This window comes from Scatophagus argus, chromosome 20 (genome assembly GCF_020382885.2).
Source record: "Scatophagus argus isolate fScaArg1 chromosome 20, fScaArg1.pri, whole genome shotgun sequence".
In the NCBI taxonomy this organism is placed as follows: Eukaryota; Metazoa; Chordata; class Actinopteri; family Scatophagidae; genus Scatophagus; species Scatophagus argus.
Window position 1 is genome coordinate 1,039,506 of NC_058512.1, and position 18,870 is coordinate 1,058,375.

The 18,870-nt window shown below is 46.2% G+C and overlaps 2 protein-coding genes and 1 long non-coding RNA gene across 8 annotated transcripts; 2 read left to right on the forward strand and 1 right to left on the reverse strand.

Moving 5' to 3' along the window:
• Window positions 1–1,294: 1,294 nt before the first annotated feature.
• On the reverse strand, window positions 1,295–10,067 carry sept5b (septin 5b). Of its 6 annotated transcripts, none has more exons than XM_046375108.1 (12): window positions 9,467–10,067; window positions 9,293–9,303; window positions 7,048–7,138; window positions 6,265–6,351; window positions 6,045–6,168; window positions 4,635–4,769; window positions 4,412–4,529; window positions 3,511–3,612; window positions 3,315–3,411; window positions 3,096–3,231; window positions 2,007–2,109; window positions 1,295–1,849 (listed from the first exon to the last, which is right to left on the reverse strand). In XM_046375108.1, the coding sequence occupies exons 1-12, from the start codon at window positions 9,507–9,509 to the stop codon at window positions 1,787–1,789; spliced, it is 1,110 nt and encodes a 369-aa protein (XP_046231064.1). In that variant the 5' UTR covers window positions 9,510–10,067; the 3' UTR covers window positions 1,295–1,786. The 6 variants fall into 6 exon arrangements, with proteins under 6 accessions (XP_046231064.1, XP_046231065.1, XP_046231063.1 ...); XM_046375109.1 differs by having other exon boundaries at window positions 9,493–10,065; XM_046375107.1 differs by lacking the exons at window positions 9,293–9,303; window positions 9,467–10,067 and adding an exon at window positions 7,807–8,025.
• A 1,982-nt stretch (window positions 10,068–12,049) lies between these two features.
• Window positions 12,050–12,983, forward strand: LOC124052171. The gene is made up of 3 exons (XR_006841950.1): window positions 12,050–12,297; window positions 12,476–12,562; window positions 12,847–12,983. It is a non-coding gene; the product is annotated as an uncharacterized LOC124052171 (long non-coding RNA).
• A 4,512-nt stretch (window positions 12,984–17,495) lies between these two features.
• cldn5b (claudin 5b) lies at window positions 17,496–18,699 on the forward strand. Its single transcript, XM_046375544.1, has one exon. The coding sequence runs from the start codon at window positions 17,509–17,511 to the stop codon at window positions 18,247–18,249; it is 741 nt and encodes a 246-aa protein (XP_046231500.1). The 5' UTR covers window positions 17,496–17,508; the 3' UTR covers window positions 18,250–18,699.
• The last annotated feature ends 171 nt before the right edge of the window (window positions 18,700–18,870 follow it).

The window sequence follows — 18,870 nt, forward strand, 5'->3', positions numbered from 1 at the left end:
ATTGTTCCAGGGTCTCTCAAAAGACGCAAAAGCCTTCTGAAGATCAGTATCATATTGTGCTGTCAGAACTGGGAAAGTAAGGCCAACAGTAAGATGAAAATGCAGAATAATCCTTTAAAGCAACTTTAACATGCTCATTCTCTAACAAAAGAAAAATCCGAGCAGTAACGTAGTTTAAATGTCAACTAGCAGCTTCAGCGTTGGTTCAGCCGCTAAGGTGGCTAATATCAGAACATCACTGAATACCTGCTGCAGGAACAAGTATTTTGGTAATTTATAATGATGGATCAAAATGTGAAAGAAGTTACTCATATCATATTAATGCTGCTTATGGTCTGCTCAAAGTGTAAACAAGCAACATGTTCATCATACGTTCTCTATTTTGAGTTGATAATATGTCACTATGTGATGAGATCTCACTGTGCTGCCCCCAAGTGGCCAAAAAGTGGTAAAGCCTCCCACAGCTTGTCTGGCTTTTGACTGCAGTGAGTTTGACAGCAGTATTTGAGAATTTGTCTAAATATATTAATTAATGACAAGTTTGTCATCTAAAAAAAAAAACATACTCACAGAACAAGAAAAAGACACTCTTGGATGAACACAGTTTTTATTTTGTTTTTTAACCCTTTGTTACTTGTTTTTACTGAAACACTCCATAACACTGTTTTTGAAAGGTGCAAAACAAAACTTGTCATTATTACTGTTATTATTATAAAGCTAACACGCTGTTGGGATCTTTTTTCAATCGTGACAGTTTCTCTGCAGGTATGTGGGTCTGGACGGGGTTAAATACCGAACCGTGTCCAAATCCCCATGACGTCACCGAGATCACACCTGTAACATATGTAATACGTATCGGCTAGTGAGAAATACTGATACTGATGTAGACACAGACTCAAGAACACATGCTCTGAAAAGTGAAGACTGATTTTACATGACGGTTTGATGCTCGCTGCTGTGATTGTACACTGCAATACTATCTGAAGAATAAAACATGGCTTCACTGGTGACCACGCTGAGGCAAAACTCCTCACGGTCACTCGGGTTCAGAGGCTGATGGTCCGTCACCGTGCTCATCCTGAGCGTTTGGTTTGGAGCCGTCACACTGCGGGATTTTGACCGTTTCTGATTAACGACCAGAGATCCTTCATGTGGGTCACACAGGGGATACAGGAAGTAGTCCAAAGACGTGCAGGACAGGCTGACTGATGACTCTGAATTGCCCGTTTAAGAGTTTTTATCCTTAATTCTTCTAATTTTAATTGTAAGCATTTGCATTTCATTGCACCTTCTGCTGGCTTTATGTCTTTAGTGAAGCTCTTTGTAATTAGCAATGTGCCATTTAAATAAAGTTATATGCCACTCAGAATGTGCACATGCCAGTAAGGCCGGTAAATTTCAAACCATCAGCGACTTTTAAAGGCAGGCGTCACTCCACACATGCAGCAGGCGACCACACGACCGGTGCATAAACTACCAAATGAATTCAGTATTCAAGTATAAAACACGCTTGGAAATCTACTGGGATCTAAAGGTAACAAAGTGCAAACTACTCGCTATTGCCTTACTAGACTCACTTGGCTAATGACTGCATTAAAAAAGCTAAGTCTATGAAAGTTTTTACAATGCCAAAAACACTGAGAAACATCCACCGTCCCTGCGTGTCCAGTCAGAAGCAGAGCAAATACTGACTGACGTTATCTCAAGATTTCTTCGTCTCAGCCCCTGAACACATGGCTTTTTAAATCTTAAAGGTCACAGATGTCGCACACGAAGGGGTCAGAGGTCACAGGTCCTGCTCATGCATCTGCTGCTGCATCTTCTGAAGCATCTGCTGCATCCTTCTCAGCTGCACGGGGGACAATGAGAGGACAGAGGAAAGGAAACCAGAGGAGGATAAGAGAGCTTACATAACAACACATATGGGTCGTCATCTCACATCAGCGTCCTGGTTATGTAATACCTGCTGCACTGCGTTATTCACTGTTTGATCCTTTCGCACTCACCTCTTCATCTTTCATTTTGATGAGTTTCTCCGTCTCCACGTCTGGGGTGGACAGCGGCAGGACTGGGATGGGACTCTCCACCCGCTTGTCTGCATTCATCTTACTGCAGGAAGGAAGACAGCAGCCAGCTGACAGGTTTGTTTCACTGCAGTGCGGAAATCAATCAGGTGGCAGAAACTTGAATTGTACACGTCACAAAGTTATTTGTCTTTATTTTATTTCTGTTGAGTTACAGCCCCCAGTGTCTTTTCAGGTATTTACCACTAGGGAACAACAGAGTCCAAGTTGTTCACATGAACGTCCAATGAAAACGTCCACTCTCTTTTAGCTCTGTTTTTAGTGTCAAAGTCTCTGATATTAAATGCACTCAAGTATCAAAATTACTGAAGTAAAAGTACATTATTCATACATTTACATGAACGTATACACTGCATATGAGGGGATAACTGGCCTGGTCAATGTCAGGTCTGCAAAGCAACCAGTAACTTAGGTTATTAGTCAAATTTATTTTAATTAAAAGGTATATTTGCATCCAAAATGAAGTGAAGTGGAAGTATAATATACCCAGAAAATGGAAATACTCAAGTACAAGAACCTCAGCATATGACTAAAGTCCAGTACTTGGGTAAATGTACTTAGTTACTGATCCTCATGAGTTTGACTTTAAGAAGCCTGCAGGCGGCTGAAAACCACAGAGAACTTTTAAATGAGTGCCAGCTTGTAACTGCACCAGTGTGCAAACATAACACACAGGAAGTAAAGTGTTCACTGCGATGTTCCAGCTGAAGTGCGTCTGAAGAAGGTAACTTCACTGGAAATCCTTCCTCACATTCAGCACAAATCAAATTACATCCAGTGCTAAAATCTCTCCTGTGTCCTCTGGCTGTCTGCCTCACTGGTTAAAATGTCATATTTAAGTGGGGAATTACAGACCACAAATTCATCAAAGATCATGAAACACCGGATTTGGCCCACAGGCTGCTTTGCGTCTACCTCGACGGTGTGTGGGCTTTAAAAATCCTGTTCCAGCACTTATCCAGTGACGAGTGCTCACCTGTGACGGACACACAGTGACCTGTGCACACACACCTGGTCATGTTCTGGATGCACTGAGCTCTGTAGTTCTCATAGTGACAGTCGCTGGTGATGTCCTTCAGGTCGTGCATGTGGGTTCGTATCAGTATGTTCCTCAGCTTCACAAAGTCGCAGTGGGACGGGTTCTCCACTGCGTTCGGGGAAAGATCAATCACGGTGATTAGTGTTGCTGTGGTAACCGTGGTCTCAAAATGGCTGCAGAGAGTTTCTTACCCTCCACGATGCCCCACGGGTAGAGCCTCCCTCTCACTCTCTGACCGCGGGCCTCGACCACAGTGTTGCTGCCGATCACTGCAAAGGGAACGCTCTCCTGCGTCGCAAAACATCAGTACTCAGACCCTTTACCTGAAGTACTTGTCCTTAAAAGTGCTCATTATGAGGCGGGACTTTGATTTGAACTCGAGCTCACCTTCAGCTCTTTATCTTGAAGTTTGAGCTCCTCATCCTCATCAGAGTCGCAGTCAGGGAACTGGTAGATCTTTATCCCACACTTATCTATCTCCTCCCTCAGCTAAAAGGACGACACACACATAAGAGATGTGATGGATAACAGAAGAAACACACCCACACACACACTCTCACTGAAGGCTAAAATTCAGCAGGAACATCACTGCCCTATAGAAAGTTTTGCAATTCGGTCCAGATAAAATCTCAGTGGAGGATCGTCTGACTCATCCAGCACTAAATTTAACTGAAACTGAGCCCAAATCTAACGCTGAGGTCCAGCACTTATCTCCACTGTTCTTACCTCCCATGTTTTTACGTTCATTTATGGGCAAAACAAACGAGGCATAAAGTGTTTCTTAATGAGCTTCAGAGGTGTGGGCAGGTGGACATTTTAACGTGGACAGATTCAGGCCACCTGTTTCCAGCCTTTATGCTAAGCTATGCTAAGCACATCCCCACTCTCATCTGTCTGCAAGAGAGGGAATAATTAACTATGAAGAAATAAGAAAGATAATTATTTTAGAAAAGCAAATAACTTTTTCTACTGGTAGCTAATGAAAAGCATTGGAAAAGCGTGTCCAGCTTCTGTCCAGCTTTAGCCTGACGTCTACTGTGTTCATGCAAATGCAGAGAAGTCTTTGTGGGTTTAATTCAGTGCAAACTGGAAATTAAAACCCAGCAGCAAAAAGAGCGGCTGCACAGACAGCAAAGGTCAGAGCATAAATTCAGATTTTATTGTGTACATATAAATTGAATTCATTATGACCGTGAAGAGAGAATTTACATCGTGCTAAAATCTGCTGGTCGAGGATTAGTCAGACTGTGTGATCTAAATGTGTGAACATTATCTGTTGTGTTCTTACTCGCTCTTTGAGTTTCTTTATCTCAGTGGGCGTGAGGCAGTCGGCCTTAGCGATGAGAGGAACGACATTAACTTTATCCTGCAGGGCCTTCATGAACTCGATGTCAACCGGGCGAAGCCTACAGGAAGACATGAACTTCACTGAGCATTTCAGTGCATGCATGTGCATAAAGCCCACGTGTGCATAAGATGTGAGGAGTGTGTGTGTGTACTGTGTGTGTTACCCGTGTCCAAACGGAGGTATGAAGTAGAGGCAGCAGTGCACTCTGTTGTCCTGGATGTTCTTCCTGTTGAGTCCGCTCTCGTCTCTGAAGTAGTTTTCGAACTGCTGATCGATGTAGTCTGTGACTGCCCTCCAGCTGCAACACACAAACAAGTACAGGTTTACCTAAAAAAACTTGTAAAAGCAGTAGTTACACATTTTGGGAGGTATGCTACTTATTCGTTCAAATATACTGCAGACACCAGAATTATATCGCATTCAAAAAGGAAGTGGTAACAGATCAATACAACAGGGCCAGTGGGGGCACGTGAAATATAATGAATGTCCTAATGGAATCAAATACTGTGGCTCTGAGGGGAAGGAAACGACAAACCGAGCACATGAGGCGTACGATGCGTTCAGCGTCAGTCAGAAGGTACAGTCATAGGAGGAGATCTCCAGGTTGTGCTGAAGCTGCAGGGACGCAACAGGAAAGCACTGCATGCATCATATGCAATTAAAATTCAGGTCTCCAGAGACTTATGGAAAGCCCTTTTAACAGTCAATCAGCAGGGCTGACTAGCAGTGCTTTAGCTTTCACTAGGGAAATGACGTTTGAAAGACAGATGTGTGCGATTAATCGACCGGTCGGTTATTAAACTGACGATTGTTATTCTATTAATGTCCGTGTAGGAGCCATCTGTAGAGCTCCGTGTGTGTAGGACACCACGTTGTCCAGCAGGTGTCACCCTCGAGCTCTGGCTCACTTACGGTTCAGGGAGGGACTGTCACTCAGGGGACAGGAGCTGCTGGACGGAGGAGGACAGATAGTTTCTTGATGCTAAGCTAGGCTAACACAGCGTTGTGACATTGGTGAAATGCTTGGCTGTATGGAGATTTATGGACAATGGTTATGGATTCTTGCATGCTAAAAACATTAATGATGAGCATTAAATATTCCATCAAAGAAGCAGAAATCGGACTTGGAGATTGATCCATAATGAAAATATTTATTAGCTGCAGCCTCAATTTCACTAACTTTTTTTTTGGAAAAGATTCCTGCATCTAAAATGTCAGTATGTCCCGTTTTTCTTTGGCTCCTTTGATGATAAAATTAATCATTAATGGTTTTGGACTGCGGTCAGAAAGTGCTGAAAGACAGATTAACGTGTTGCTGGTTTTGGGGTTTGCAAGTATGAACACAGCAGGCCAGTGTTTAGAAGCCAAGCAGCACAACAGAAGAAGCGCTTTGCCTTTACAAGTGGGTGAAAATACAGACAGGTGGAGCTCAAAGGAAAAGGTCAGGTACAGTAAGTGGTACGTAGGGGAACTTCAAGCTGTTGGAAGATCCCGTCATCTAATATTATTTACCATCCAAGCCTCCAAAGCTGCTTTTATTAACCAGATCTGAAGGGACGAAATGAAGTCTCACCACTCAGTGTTGTTGACAGCATCTCCAAAACCAGGAGTGTCCACAATGGTCAGTTTGAGCTTCACCCCCTTCTCCTCGATGTCCACTGTGTGCTTTGTGATCTCCACCGTCTGACTGATGCGCTCTTTAGGTCGAAAAACAGTCATTTAACAAAGTCTCCCTCGTGGGCCGGTCTTTACAGGCTGAACTGAGATCAGAGATACAAGAACGTCTGACTCACCCTCTGCATTGAGCAGCTTTCTGTCTTTATGCAGATCAGTGAGGAAGAGGCTGTTCACCAGAGTGGATTTACCCAGACCAGACTCACCTGTAACACACACAGAAACACACATCAGCACTCACACCAGCTTTACATCAGGTCAGAGTTCAGATCAGGGTACTGTTCATGTCGGAATCCTTTGTTACAAGTAAAATTCTACTGTATCATATCATAATGGGTACTTCATGGACTGAATACTTTGCATTAAGAAAGACGTTTATACTTCAGGGATGAAGCGCTTCAGGTTTTGTCTTGTTCAGACAGATACATAGATACTTTATTGATCCCGACGGAAATTCAGTAAAACGCCTCTGAACAGACGGATGTAAATTAAATCCTGATCATTTTTTGAAGGGGAGCTTTAGTGACTTATCTTGTTTCATGTGATTAATATTCAGATTTGAAGAGAGCCAGGCATTTTCACAGGACACATGAAACTTGTGAAGACGGAGATGGTGCGGAGGTGTGGTGGTAAGGCTGCCTCACGACCACGACATCCTGCCCAAGTCTTTCTGTGTGAAGACAGCTTTGGCTTTGACACGCATGCATGGAAAGAAAAAAACGTTTAACTAAAGACAAATCTAAGAGCAAAGTATAACGAACGGATTCAACTTGTGCTCTAGCACATGCTGCTAATATTACGTTAGCATGTCTGGCTAACTAGTTTGCTACCTACAGTTGCAACCTGCATTATTTCCAAACTGTGGCAACACGTAGCAACCGTAACGAGTTAGCGCCTCTCACCTGCCACCATGAGGGTGAAGTCAAACCCTTTTTTCACTGACTTCCTGTGCACCTGGTTGGGCAGTGTCGCAAAACCAACATAATCTTTTTCCTGGAAACAATCACACGCACACAGAAATTTGAATTAGTTGTAAGTGAGCAGCAGTTGAAAAGAAAAAGTGTAAAACAAAACGAGAAAACAACCTGTAAAACAAACATAAAACTGCACACTTTACCTTTTGATAATCTTCACCATGAAAGTTTACTTATTACAGTTCATAGCTTTTAAGAGTCAAGCGTTTACTCACATTAAATTCACTGTAGAGTCAAAAAACGACTGCCAGGCTAGCTACATGTATGCTAAACAAGCTACCTTTAAGAGTTCAGTGGTGTTTTTTCCTTCCCGTATGAAGTTAAGCTGTTGCCTTATTAAAGTATGTGGAATAACTAACTGAACAACCAAGGTTCATAGAAACAGATATTTTCATTTGCAGATAACTACTAGGGAGAAATCAATTACTAAACCTAGCTTGAGTTTCGGCTAAAGCTAAAGTTAGCTTTCAGTCGGTGTACAGCACAGACATGTACAGATACTGTGCTTTTGTTTTTTAAGGTCTGATCAATATTACTACACATTTTAAAAGCTTTTTTTTACATTACACAGCTCTATGGAATATTATCTGATACTCAGACAGTTTCTAACTTGATTTTGACCAGCTATACGTCCAGCCGTGTAGTGTGTGTCATAATGGCCGACGCATGGCGAGATCTGGGTCAGACCTTCCTCCACAGCTCGGTGCTACTGCACAGCGGTCGTGTTAGTAGGACATTCCCATGATTCCTTTCATGTTTTATTGAAGTAGCAGAGAGATGGTGGCAGAAACACTGACAGCATAGCCTGAGGTTCCCCCAAGTATTCATAACCCAGCCTGGCAGGAAGCCACTGGCACGAGGAGGGGGTGGGGAGCCACAGTGCAGGGACATACATGTTCATCTGAGCACATGGAGAGGAGGAAGAACAACAGGGGAAGACAGAGGCTTGAAGGAGACAGATGATGTGACTGAAGCAGCAAGCTTTTCCCATCATGCATTCGAATCTTCCAAACATTTCCACTTAGAGGACGCAGCTCGCTTTTAATCCCAGGTCTGAGGTGCATTAGCTTGACTACTCAGGGAGAGACTGAGCTGTGCATATGGAGGTGTGGGAGTGTTTTTCTCCTTGGTTTTGGAATTGCTTCCATATTGACATTTTGTCTGTGGATGCAAGTCACACCCACACACATATCACAGAAGTACACAGATCCAGACTGCTGGTTAACACCACGCTCGGTCTGCGTCCGCTGCTCTGACTCAGCCAGCACAACAAGACAGAGCTGCGAAGCAGGATGGAGGCACATTATGAAACTGCTCGTGGGATTTAGGGGATATGTGTCTCAAAATAAAGATGCTCAGAGCGAAGGCGGCGAGGAGCTGCTGTATGTAACACATACGAGGGTATCTGCTCTTGAAGGCGGTGCTGTCTGTTCTAATATCCGTGATTCTACACCCGAGAATCTCCAGAGGAGTAAATTAATGATTCAAAAAAGAACATTTCCACTTGCTTTCGCACAAGAAGGTTCACTATGCCGTGTTTAATTAATTCAGTATTCCACATTATTTTAAGCACTCGGATTTGAGCAAAGTTTGCACAGCAGGAGTTTGACCCAATTTAATTCTCTGGCTCTGTTGCACATACAATACTTTAATTATTGCATCAACAACTGTGACGTGATGCACCAAAAACTAAATTTAAAATGTGATTTTTTTGGACACTCTTGGATGAATCATGTGCAGATGCAACAGAGGCTTATTTCTACGAGTTATTAATGGCTTTAAATAAATACTGAAATATTGATTATTATTTCCAGCGTGATGTCATTAAATGTGTTGTTTTGTCCAGCCAAGAGTGCAAACCTCCAACAGTTTATCAGCATATATGATGAACAGCAGTTAATACTCACTGAACGTGTGGCTTTTTTAGACAAACGACTGTAAAGATTAATCAACTATCAGACTGGGTGCTGGTCAGTTTTCTGCGGATTGACTGGTCGGTTGTTAATCGCTTCAGCTCTGGGGTTTACAGATGTGTCCACAGATGTCAAACACGCAGCTGCGATCTCAGCCACCAAAACAAAGAGCTGCAGGTGCAAACAGCGGGAGGCTTTTATTTTGGAAGGCACCTTCATCATCATCATCATCACACACCTTTGTCTTCCGCGTGTCTTACCTCTGCATCATCTGTGTCATGAAGCCAGATTCCAGGAGACATCAGTCCGTTTGGGGACCAGAGGACATCCGTCCAGCCGTCAGCAGGACAACATCCGGAGGACAGAGTGAGAACATCGTGTGGATTTGGACACACTCTTTAATCGAAGCTTCATAGTGTTATTAATTACGTTACCTGCCCGGGGCGCGCGGCTCTTGTACCTGCTGTTGGCCGTCATCTCGCACTCACAGGTGGTGGAAAAGGCGTCCGAACCGAGTGAAGCTGCCTGCCGCTTTGCGTTGGGCTGGACGCTGTTTCACCGCCACAGCAGGAAGGTGCGTCCACCAGAACTCATGTAAATCACAGCAACATGCCCGCGTCCAGCATGGTGTCGCCGTGCTGCACAGGCCACACTGCGTTCACGCATGCAGACTGATCTCCTCAGATGCTCACAAAGCTTATTGTGTGGAAAAAACGCTCTGCAGTTCAGGCGAATCACCAGGCGGTGGCAGTATTGTTGTTGTGTTCCTGCTCCGGTCACAGAGCATCACGTTGACGCGCCCTGCACGGCCGAACGTTACCTGCAGGAGACACACAGAGCACCTACAAGAGCTGCATGAAAAGCAGGAAACCGTGAGGAAAACGTGGAACTAAGAAATGTCATGTATGCCATGTGAAAGCTGCCTCAAACTACTAGTGAGTGTGAAAGGTGGTTCTGAAATGTGATTTAAATTGAGCTGATAAGACAAAAGTCTGAGACGGTTGAAAGACCACAATAAGAGGCCTCACTGCGCACTAAAGAGCCAGAGATTCAGTTATCTGCTTTTAAAGCCTCAAAATGATTTTGGATTCTAAAAGAGAGCACATGAGGCGACTCAGCAGACAGGGTGCAAAGACCTTCACTCAGTGTGAGGGGACGATGAGAGGCCTGACCCGACTGGCCAGATGCAATCGTGGTCTCAGGCCTCGGCTCACCAGGTGATTCTGGTTCTGGTTCTGATCAGAGGGGGCTGATGAGCTACTGTTACGTGAAGAGTGGACAGATATGTCACTGTTATTCCCTGAAAGTTTATTTATTTATGTGACATCAAACACACACACACACACTCAGCTTCATGCCCTCACACATCTGAATGTGGACATCCTGGTAGGAACTCAGTGTTTGAAGGAAAATATCCAACAACAATGCAGCATTGTGTGTCTCTGTGCGGGATGCCACCCGCCAACAGGGTCACGTATACATGCCTGTGAAAAGTCCATCCACGCATCTCTGCTTTAACTGAGTGTTCTTCAAGTGGACGTTTTCACGTTAGAGTAAACAACAGCTCGACCCCCGAAGTGCGAAACACAACAGCCAATCACAAAGCAGGACAGTCTCAACAGTGTTGTCTTCTTTTGTGGGTCGTTGTTGTGTTTTTGCACTTCAGGGCCGACGCAGGAGACGCCTCAGTGATCACAGACAGTGAGCGACTCAAACACAGCGGTGGGACAAAACAAGCCAAAAAAGACAGGAGGTTTGGTGAGGTTTGTCCTGCAGGGCTGACAGCTACCTGAGGAGGAGGAGGAGACAGCGGGGAAACAATGATGAGAGCGTGGGACTGGAGGCGGGAGCAGGGTGCCATAACCCACTCTGTTTCCTGTGCTAGTCCACATGCCATGTGGGTTCAGACAATGAACATTCCCTCCCAGCATCACCACAGAGGATTTCTTGTGATCTCCGAGGGGCCCGAGACCGCGGCGACCTGTGCACGCAAACAAAACAACACTGTAACTGATCTATTCACTTAGATCTCCGGCTCGGAGCTCTAGCGGGGCCACTTTTGGCCCTCACAGCTCAGTTAGCGCATCATGCAGCCAGGGAAAGCTTCGGTGTAATAAAGAGGGATTAACATGAGCCGTTCAGCCCAGAGGTCAAAGATGCCAAATGATAACAGAGTTTAGGGGTTTAATCCTCCCAGCTGACAGCGAACGCAGAGAAATGCTATCAGAGTATGATCGGCCACGTCCAGGCCTCTCTGTTCAACAGAAACCGAGCACCCTGAGGTCCTCACAGTGAGACACGCTGGTCACCGTGTTGTGCAGCGACAGGAGGAAGCGTCACAGCTTGGTGTGCAGCAGTCGTCATCCATGTGCATGTTTGTCACCTAAATGCGTGTTTATTCTGATTCTTTTGGTTAATCTTCCTGCTGTGGTCCGTCATGGTGGACAGGAAGTCACCTCAAGCTGCTCAGCTGGTCCCGCTGGATCCACGTTCATAGGTTTCTTCTGTCCAGGTGACGTCTCCTGCACGGCGGGATCCTCCTCAGGGTTCGGGACGTGACGTGACCTGCACGCTACACGCAAAAATGTATAAAAATGATTTAAATATTTTGAATTGGGTTAGAATCAAAATGCAACAGAACAAAGCAAGTAAAAGTAGTGCAAAAGGATGAACTAAACCAGGAAAACTACATGATGCACATGTACACTGATCTGTGTAATATACAAGTTGTACTGCTGCAGGTACTTGAAGCAGTACTGGCGATGACTGTAGTGTGTGTGTGTGTGTGTGTGTGTGTGTGTGTACTGTACTGTTGTGTCCATGCGACAGTGTGTATGAGTGTTTCCTCCCCGCAGACACACAATGACCTCAGCTGGGAAAGCAGCTAACGCAGGAAGGCCGCTGCGCCGCGTTGTACAATAGCTCATCACATGTGCTCGGCGTTGATTCCTCGGCCGCTGGCGAGCACGCCACCTCGCAGGAGGAAGTGTACATTGTTGTGAGCGAGCCTTTTCTCCTTTTCCCTGGCAGAGGGACAATGGGAGGAGAAGGGGGGAGGAGGAGAGAGACAGAAGCACGAGGGAAACACTTCTATTCCTTCTTCGTTAAAGACGCAGGAATACCAAGAAAAGACTACGATTCAAGGAATTATTGTTCCGCTCCCCTTTTGGAAAGTACATTTACTCCCTTACTGTACTTCTACTCTATGATGCTTTATACCTCTGCTCCACTGCATTTATTCAACAGATTTTACATTAAAAATCAGGTGAGAAGTGGATAAAATCCAGCGCGTTGTTGAACATTAAACCTGAGCTTTCGACCTTGTGACCCGCTGAAATAAAAGTTTAGTTTTATGTTTAGTTTGTCGTGTTTCACACTCTGAGTTGTCTTCAGGCCCACCAAAGAGACATCTCACCTCCAAACGTTTCATTTGTTGTCTTCAGCGTCCAGACTATAAGCTTTGCAGTCCACCAGGAGCTGATTGGTTTGGATGAGCTTCAGGTGATGAAGCTCTCCGTCACTCGCTGCAGGTATGATGTGAGTCTGACAACCAAAGGCGGCTAATTTTAGCCTTCCATGCTTCCTGCCCATCATGAAGGCAATATGTGGGTCAAAATACCAGAATAACTAAGACAACAACAGTGTGAGAGATAACGAAGGCGTCATGTGACCAGCGTTTGATGACTTTCAAGTGTTTGTAAATCCTTAAGATTAGATAGGACTGAAAGGCAGAGAGCAGGACGCTGGGAGAGACGGGAGGAGGAGGAGGAAAGCGTGTTTGTCAGTTGGGTTATCTCTCTGATTGTTTCCACAGAGACAGGAAATGGTGCTGTTACACACAGGAAACGAGCTGATGGCAGAGATAAGGTGGACAAATGGCTCCGGAAATCAAAACAAGTCCATGCTGATGCAGCGGAGAGGAGACGGGCAGGAATCAAAGGAACACTTTAGATTCAGGCTGCACCCATACGACAAAGTATTCAAGTACTTTACTTCAGTAAAAGTACTCATGTGACCATGTAAAAATAAATGTTACCAAAGTGAAGTATAATCGGGAGCTTGTACTTAATATTATTAGTATGCAAAGTGAGCGACAGAACATATTTAGTGGAGGAGGAGTACAAAGTGCAACGAAAAGAAAATACTAAAGTACAAGTACCACAGATTTGTACTTGAATAAATCTACTTTGTTGTACTCCACCGCCGGTTAAAGACTGATCTGACAGATGAATCAATAGTGAAAGTAATCTGATATTCGCCGAGTCCACGCGGGGTGACGGCGCCACCCTGTCACGTCCACCGTTTGTTCTAACAGGTGGAATCAGCGAGCGGAGGAAGAGGAGGCCTCCACCTTCCATCAGGGCAGCTCCGTGACTTTCTGCTGCTGGGATTTCCTCCAGTCTGAGTCAACGGCTTCTTCAAGCAATAACCTCGTGTGACTACGGGTAATTACTCTCCATTATGACAGGAAGTGCGGTCAGCTGGCCTTTCAGGAGCCACGTAAACGCCACAGTCACCGAGTTTCCAAACAAATTCATATGAAGTATGAAGTCACATCAGAGTCCAGGGTTCGAATTTTCACATTTCTGCCACCCACTGACGTTACATTGGTACGTTTCAGAAGAGACGTATCACACAGGGCAGGCGTATGAGACGAGCTCTTCCTGTGGAGGAGGAGGCGGTGGCGATGGAGGCGAGAGCACCACCAGCTGGATGTTTTAACGACATGTCAGGACGTTTCCAGTTGTGTTGCTGATGACAAATCCAGGGATTTTAAATGAAAAGCTGATCTGTTCCTGACCCGAACCAGACCTTCACCACAGAGGTGGCTCAAGATAAAATCAATAAATGTAAACACAGAGGAACGTAAAGGTTCAACGTATTTCATATGTCACAGAAGAGTAGAAATTTAACACATGAATCACACAAATGTAAACGCGTGCGGTTTGCAGAAATGTCCAAAGCCAGCACTTCCTCTGACGACTGTGTCACCTGACCGACCAGGGACAGGTGACACAGGAACAGAAACCTCCCGCAGGAGGTTTCTGTTCCTGTGTCACCTGCAGAGACAGACTCGCGTTACTGCTTACTTTTGGTTTTTAGTTTTCACTAATTTCACGTCTGTTCAAATGATAATTCAACAACGTGGAATGTAGACGTTTACTTCAGTACACGGTGGTAAACACAGAAGCAGTGACTCACGTCCAGCACATCAGCTTCCTCTACACAAACAGGTCACTCACACGTGCTGGATTACCAACACCCGAGGCATCTCTGCACCAAACCCAAACACTGTCACCGGACAAACGCACAACTCGACAAAACGCCAAGGCCTCACACCTCCACGAGTGCCAAAGACCCACAGCAGGTGACACTTCACTGTGGATAATAAAACGAGCTGATGTGAAGGAGGAGGAGGAGAACATTCCCAGTGGTGAGGAGAACAATGGAGTCGAAGGGAAGTGATAAGAGACAGGACATCCTAACAGCGCCTGCATGTCAGTCCTCCCAGCAGCCGCCAACACGTCACCTGGCGGCCCTGCAGCTGTCGGCTATCAGCTTCACAAAACCACCGCGGTCGAGTCAGAAAAATAAGGTTCTCACACCAAACGTATTTGTTCCAGTTACTGCAGACTGACCACGAATAGGAGAGCAGTGAATACAGACAAGTGCTTTCTGTTCGCCAACAGGGCGCACATCATAGAGACCTTCGGCTGTAGCTACAGCCGCCGTTAGCTGGCGCCGTAAAACGTGAGAGCAACTTTGTGAGCTCAGAGGCTCTAAACGACTCTGAACGTCTGAACTGTGCTGGATGGAGCTGTTGGAGCTATTCTGATGCAAGTGTAAACACTCGGCCACAGAAAGAGAAGAGGAAGCATCTGGTCCTCTGAGGACACACATGGAGCCACACACACACACACGCACGCACACACACACGCACGCACACACACACACGCACGCACACGCACACACACGCACGCGCACACACAGAATGTTGTTTCAATCAGTTTTCATTGTGCTGGCAGCGACTACAGCACGGGCTCTGATTAAGTTTGGTGTTTTCGTGACCCACTCACCTACTACGTGACATCATGACTTATTCTCCTTCAGGTGCACGTGTGTGTGTGTGTGTGTGTGTGTGTGTGTGTGTGTGTGTGTAATGATGGGTTTTCCACATGAACAGCATGTTTTTCTGCAGAAGTGTTGCTGGCGTTCACCTGCTACAGTGCCTCTGTCCTTCATCTGAAAATGCTATCATGAGTCTGGGATCATGTCCTCAGTGCAGCCGTGAAGTCCACACTGTGAAGCTGACGTACTGATTCTCTAAGGCACCGAACTCCACATCTGTCCTGATGTTTGTAGCTCAGCTCAGATTTGCCCCTGTTGGGGTCACTGAAGGCTTTATCTTGGCTGCCAGGCTCTTCCTCCACCCTGTTTGTGTTTACGTGCTGTGACGAGTGAATGAGTCAGACAACAGACAACACCACCACCCCCAGCCCTGACCCCCACCCGGACCACCACCCAATCCCCCCGAGCGGTCTGATTCAGGCCTCTCAGTCTATATAAGGCAGCCAAAGCAACTTCATGACTAAAACTGAGAGTAATTACAGTAGGTGTGGTCCAATTTTTATCAACACGCTTCACTTTGTCTGCGGTAAACTCATTAAAAATGTTCACTCTACACACACATACACACACACAGCGCAGGATGCCATTTACAGACTGAAGGAATCCCTGTCTGGGGGCATTTTGATTTCAAAGTAAAATAAATGAAATAAATTGTTTATCAAGAGACTCGGTCAGTACAGAAGATGGCTGCCGCGTGTTGAGCTCTAAACATCTCTGTTTATGACTACCATTCAACTAAAATGCAGTTTATTCATTCTATCATTGCAGTGCACCCTCCTACCTCAGCACTGCATATTTTCTATATATTATATTCTAAATTCTGTAATTGTCTAGTCTTTGCTTCCAGTTTTTACTTTTACTTTCCATTTGACTTCATTTAGGAACAATGATACTGTGAGCTAAATCCTAATGTCAGGATGCTAACCACATTCACAATGCTAATGAGCGCCGTGAGTCCGTTTTGTCCAATACTTTGATTTATTTACTTTCATTTACCAAAAACTAGCGACTTCAGCCTGAGCTGTACCTTGGGTTTACTGCTAATTATCAAATGTTAACATGGTAACACACATCGCTAAGGTGGTGAATGCACAGTGTTTGTATGATGCTTCTCTATCTCAACAGATACTTTCTCAGTGGTGAAGGCGGTTCCTGCTAAACAACAGCATGTTAGCATGCTGAGGTTAGCTTAATTTAAACTACCACAGCCTCACAGAGCTGCTAGCTTAGCTGTACTTTGAGTCTTGTGAGTCCCATGACTTTATATTATTATAAAAGTGGTTTAATACAGCAAATTGAGCGCAAAAATTTGTCAGTTCACTTTCTAAAATAAAACTTTTGACCTTCCTCAACTTGTACATTTTCACAGTGAGGAAGCTGAACCAAAAGGTGGTTGTGGATGTGCTCTAGTTTAAACAGGAAGTGGTCTGACTATTGTCCCTGTGCCCCTGTCCCCCCATAATGCTTTGCTCCTGTTGCCTCTCTCATCACAGTCCTGACGCTGCAGCTTGAACAGGATGTGTGTGTTGGGACAACCAAGTCCACTTAAAGCACAAAAACAAAAAAGAGAGCTGAGGGAATTTTTCAACAACACGGTCAGAGCACAATGCAGCACGTCAACATGGCGGCCGTGTCCTCCGGAGGGACGGCGTCCCGTCTGTGTCGTGGGTCAAGCCATCAGCCAGAGCCTCGGAAAACGATGGCGGTTTGGGTGACAGAGAAATCACCACCAGCCGTCTGCAATGTGGACAGAAGTCACACACAATCAAACTGGTGAATGAAGTTTCCAACAAATGAACGGATGAGTAACTGGGAGGAAGTGGATCTCCAACAGGAAATCTTCTCCAGTTTATAAACTCCTCATCTAAGTGACAAAGAGGTCATTTCCTGGTGCTTCTCTGAAGACCAGGACTAATAAATGGTGGCTAATTAAACAGAGTTTTGGCATGTGAACTGAGGGCGTGTGGTCGTTGATGGCTAAACAGATGAAAACCCAGCATGTGGCTTCAGCAGGACGTGGCCGCCTCACATCCGCAGCGCGCGAGTGTTCGTGCTTCAGGTTCATGTTTACTGGATTTGTTTGTGTGTTTACTGGGTCAAATCAGACCAACAGCTCAGACACGCAGGCTGCTGTGCTTCACCTCCCACCGCCTCTGAATCACAGGAACACTCCGGCACTAACTGGTCAAAACCCTCACGCGAGCGCGAGCACGAGCACGCGCTGCTGTTTGAGATGCTGCTGCCGCGAGACCCCCGCCCCTCATTGGCTGAGAGAACGACGCTCTTACTGCTGATTGGCCCAAAGTTCCTGGGTTTTCGTTTTGATGGCAGCCCGGCGCTCTCATAAATGCAGCGTTTGGGAGCGCACGCCCTCAGAGGAGACCTGAGAGGAGACCCTTCACCCGCCCCACCCGGACTGTCAGAGTGCACATACGGCGTCATGCTCGCTGCGTGTTTGGAGTTCCTCGGCTTGGCGCTGTGCCTCGCGGGCTCGCTGCTGGTGATGGTGGCGTGCGGGCTGCCCATGTGGAAGGTGACCGCGTTCATCGACTCCAACATCGTGGTGGCTCAGACCATCTGGGACGGTCTGTGGATGTCCTGCGTGGTGCAGAGCACCGGCCAGATGCAGTGTAAAGTCCACGACTCGGTGCTGGCCCTGTCGCAGGACCTGCAGACGGCGCGCGCCCTCACGGTGGTGTCCGCCGTGCTGGGGGTCGTCGCCCTCACCGTGACGGTGGCCGGGGCGCAGTGCACCAACTGCATCAAGGATGAGGCGGTGAAGGCGAGGGTGGTGCGCGCCGGAGGGCTGATCTACATCATCAGCGGGCTGTTCGTGCTGGTCCCGCTCTGCTGGATGGCCAACAACATCATCGTGGACTTCCACAACCCGCAGGTGCCGTCGGCCAAGAAGAGGGAGATCGGAGCCGCGATCTACATCGGCTGGGCCGCCACCGCGCTGCTGCTGCTCGGCGGGGTCCTGCTGTGCTGCACCTTCTGCAGGGGGGTCCGAGGCGCCTACCCCATCAAATACGCCCCCACCAAGACGATCACAGCCAACGGGGAGTTTGACAAGAGGCACTACGTGTAAAGTGAGACTCTGATGTGTGGGGACAAGCCAGAAATGATGCTGTGGTGCACCGAAGCGGAGCTCAGGAGACACGACGGGCGCCCCGTGGACGTGACCGAGCATGAAACTGTAAAATATGAGCATCTGTCATTGAACTGCATGTACGTGTTTCATTATCTGTCCGGCAGCAGCAGGTCAGCTGAGCTCCAGCTGGATGTGGGCGCCAACAAACCAACAGCAGTTTGATCAGAGGCTGAAGTTTGTCTTCTCATCAGGCTGTCAGCGTGCAGGTTGGCTCTGAAATCTGTGGAGCTTCAGTGTAAATAGTTTTTTATTCTCATGTTGTGTTGTGCTTTATGAGACGGCTTCCCTCAGTGCAGCACAGTGGAGCCCACGCTCATTTATATGTACAGTGTTTGTACTTCCTGTCATTTTTCTAGACTTTTTCTAATAAAGACACTTTAAACCGTCTACACTTGTTATTCATGACCCCAATCTTCACATAAATCAGCCTGTTGCCATACGAGCACCAAACGAGGTCAAAGGTCTCCAGAAACACAACAGAAAATGTCTTTACACGTGCGCTTGTTTGTATGTGAAATAAAGGAAACAAACAAGCGCCAGATAAAAATCAAAATAATC

Bases quoted from the DNA above. Each gene is read 5' to 3' on its own strand.
- sept5b (XM_046375107.1), bottom strand. From the start codon at position 8,010: ATGTCCCTGCACTGTGGCTCCCCACCCCCTCCTCGTGCCAGTGGCTTC. The intron at 6,169-6,264 runs GTGAGTCAGACG...TTCGACCTAAAG, and splicing joins AAAGCTGCTCAATGCAGAGG to AGCGCATCAGTCAGACGGTG. The intron at 4,770-6,044 runs GTGAGACTTCAT...TGTGTGTTGCAG, and splicing joins GCTGTCAACAACACTGAGTG to CTGGAGGGCAGTCACAGACT.
- cldn5b (XM_046375544.1), top strand. From the start codon at position 17,509: ATGCAGCGTTTGGGAGCGCACGCCCTCAGAGGAGACCTGAGAGGAGAC.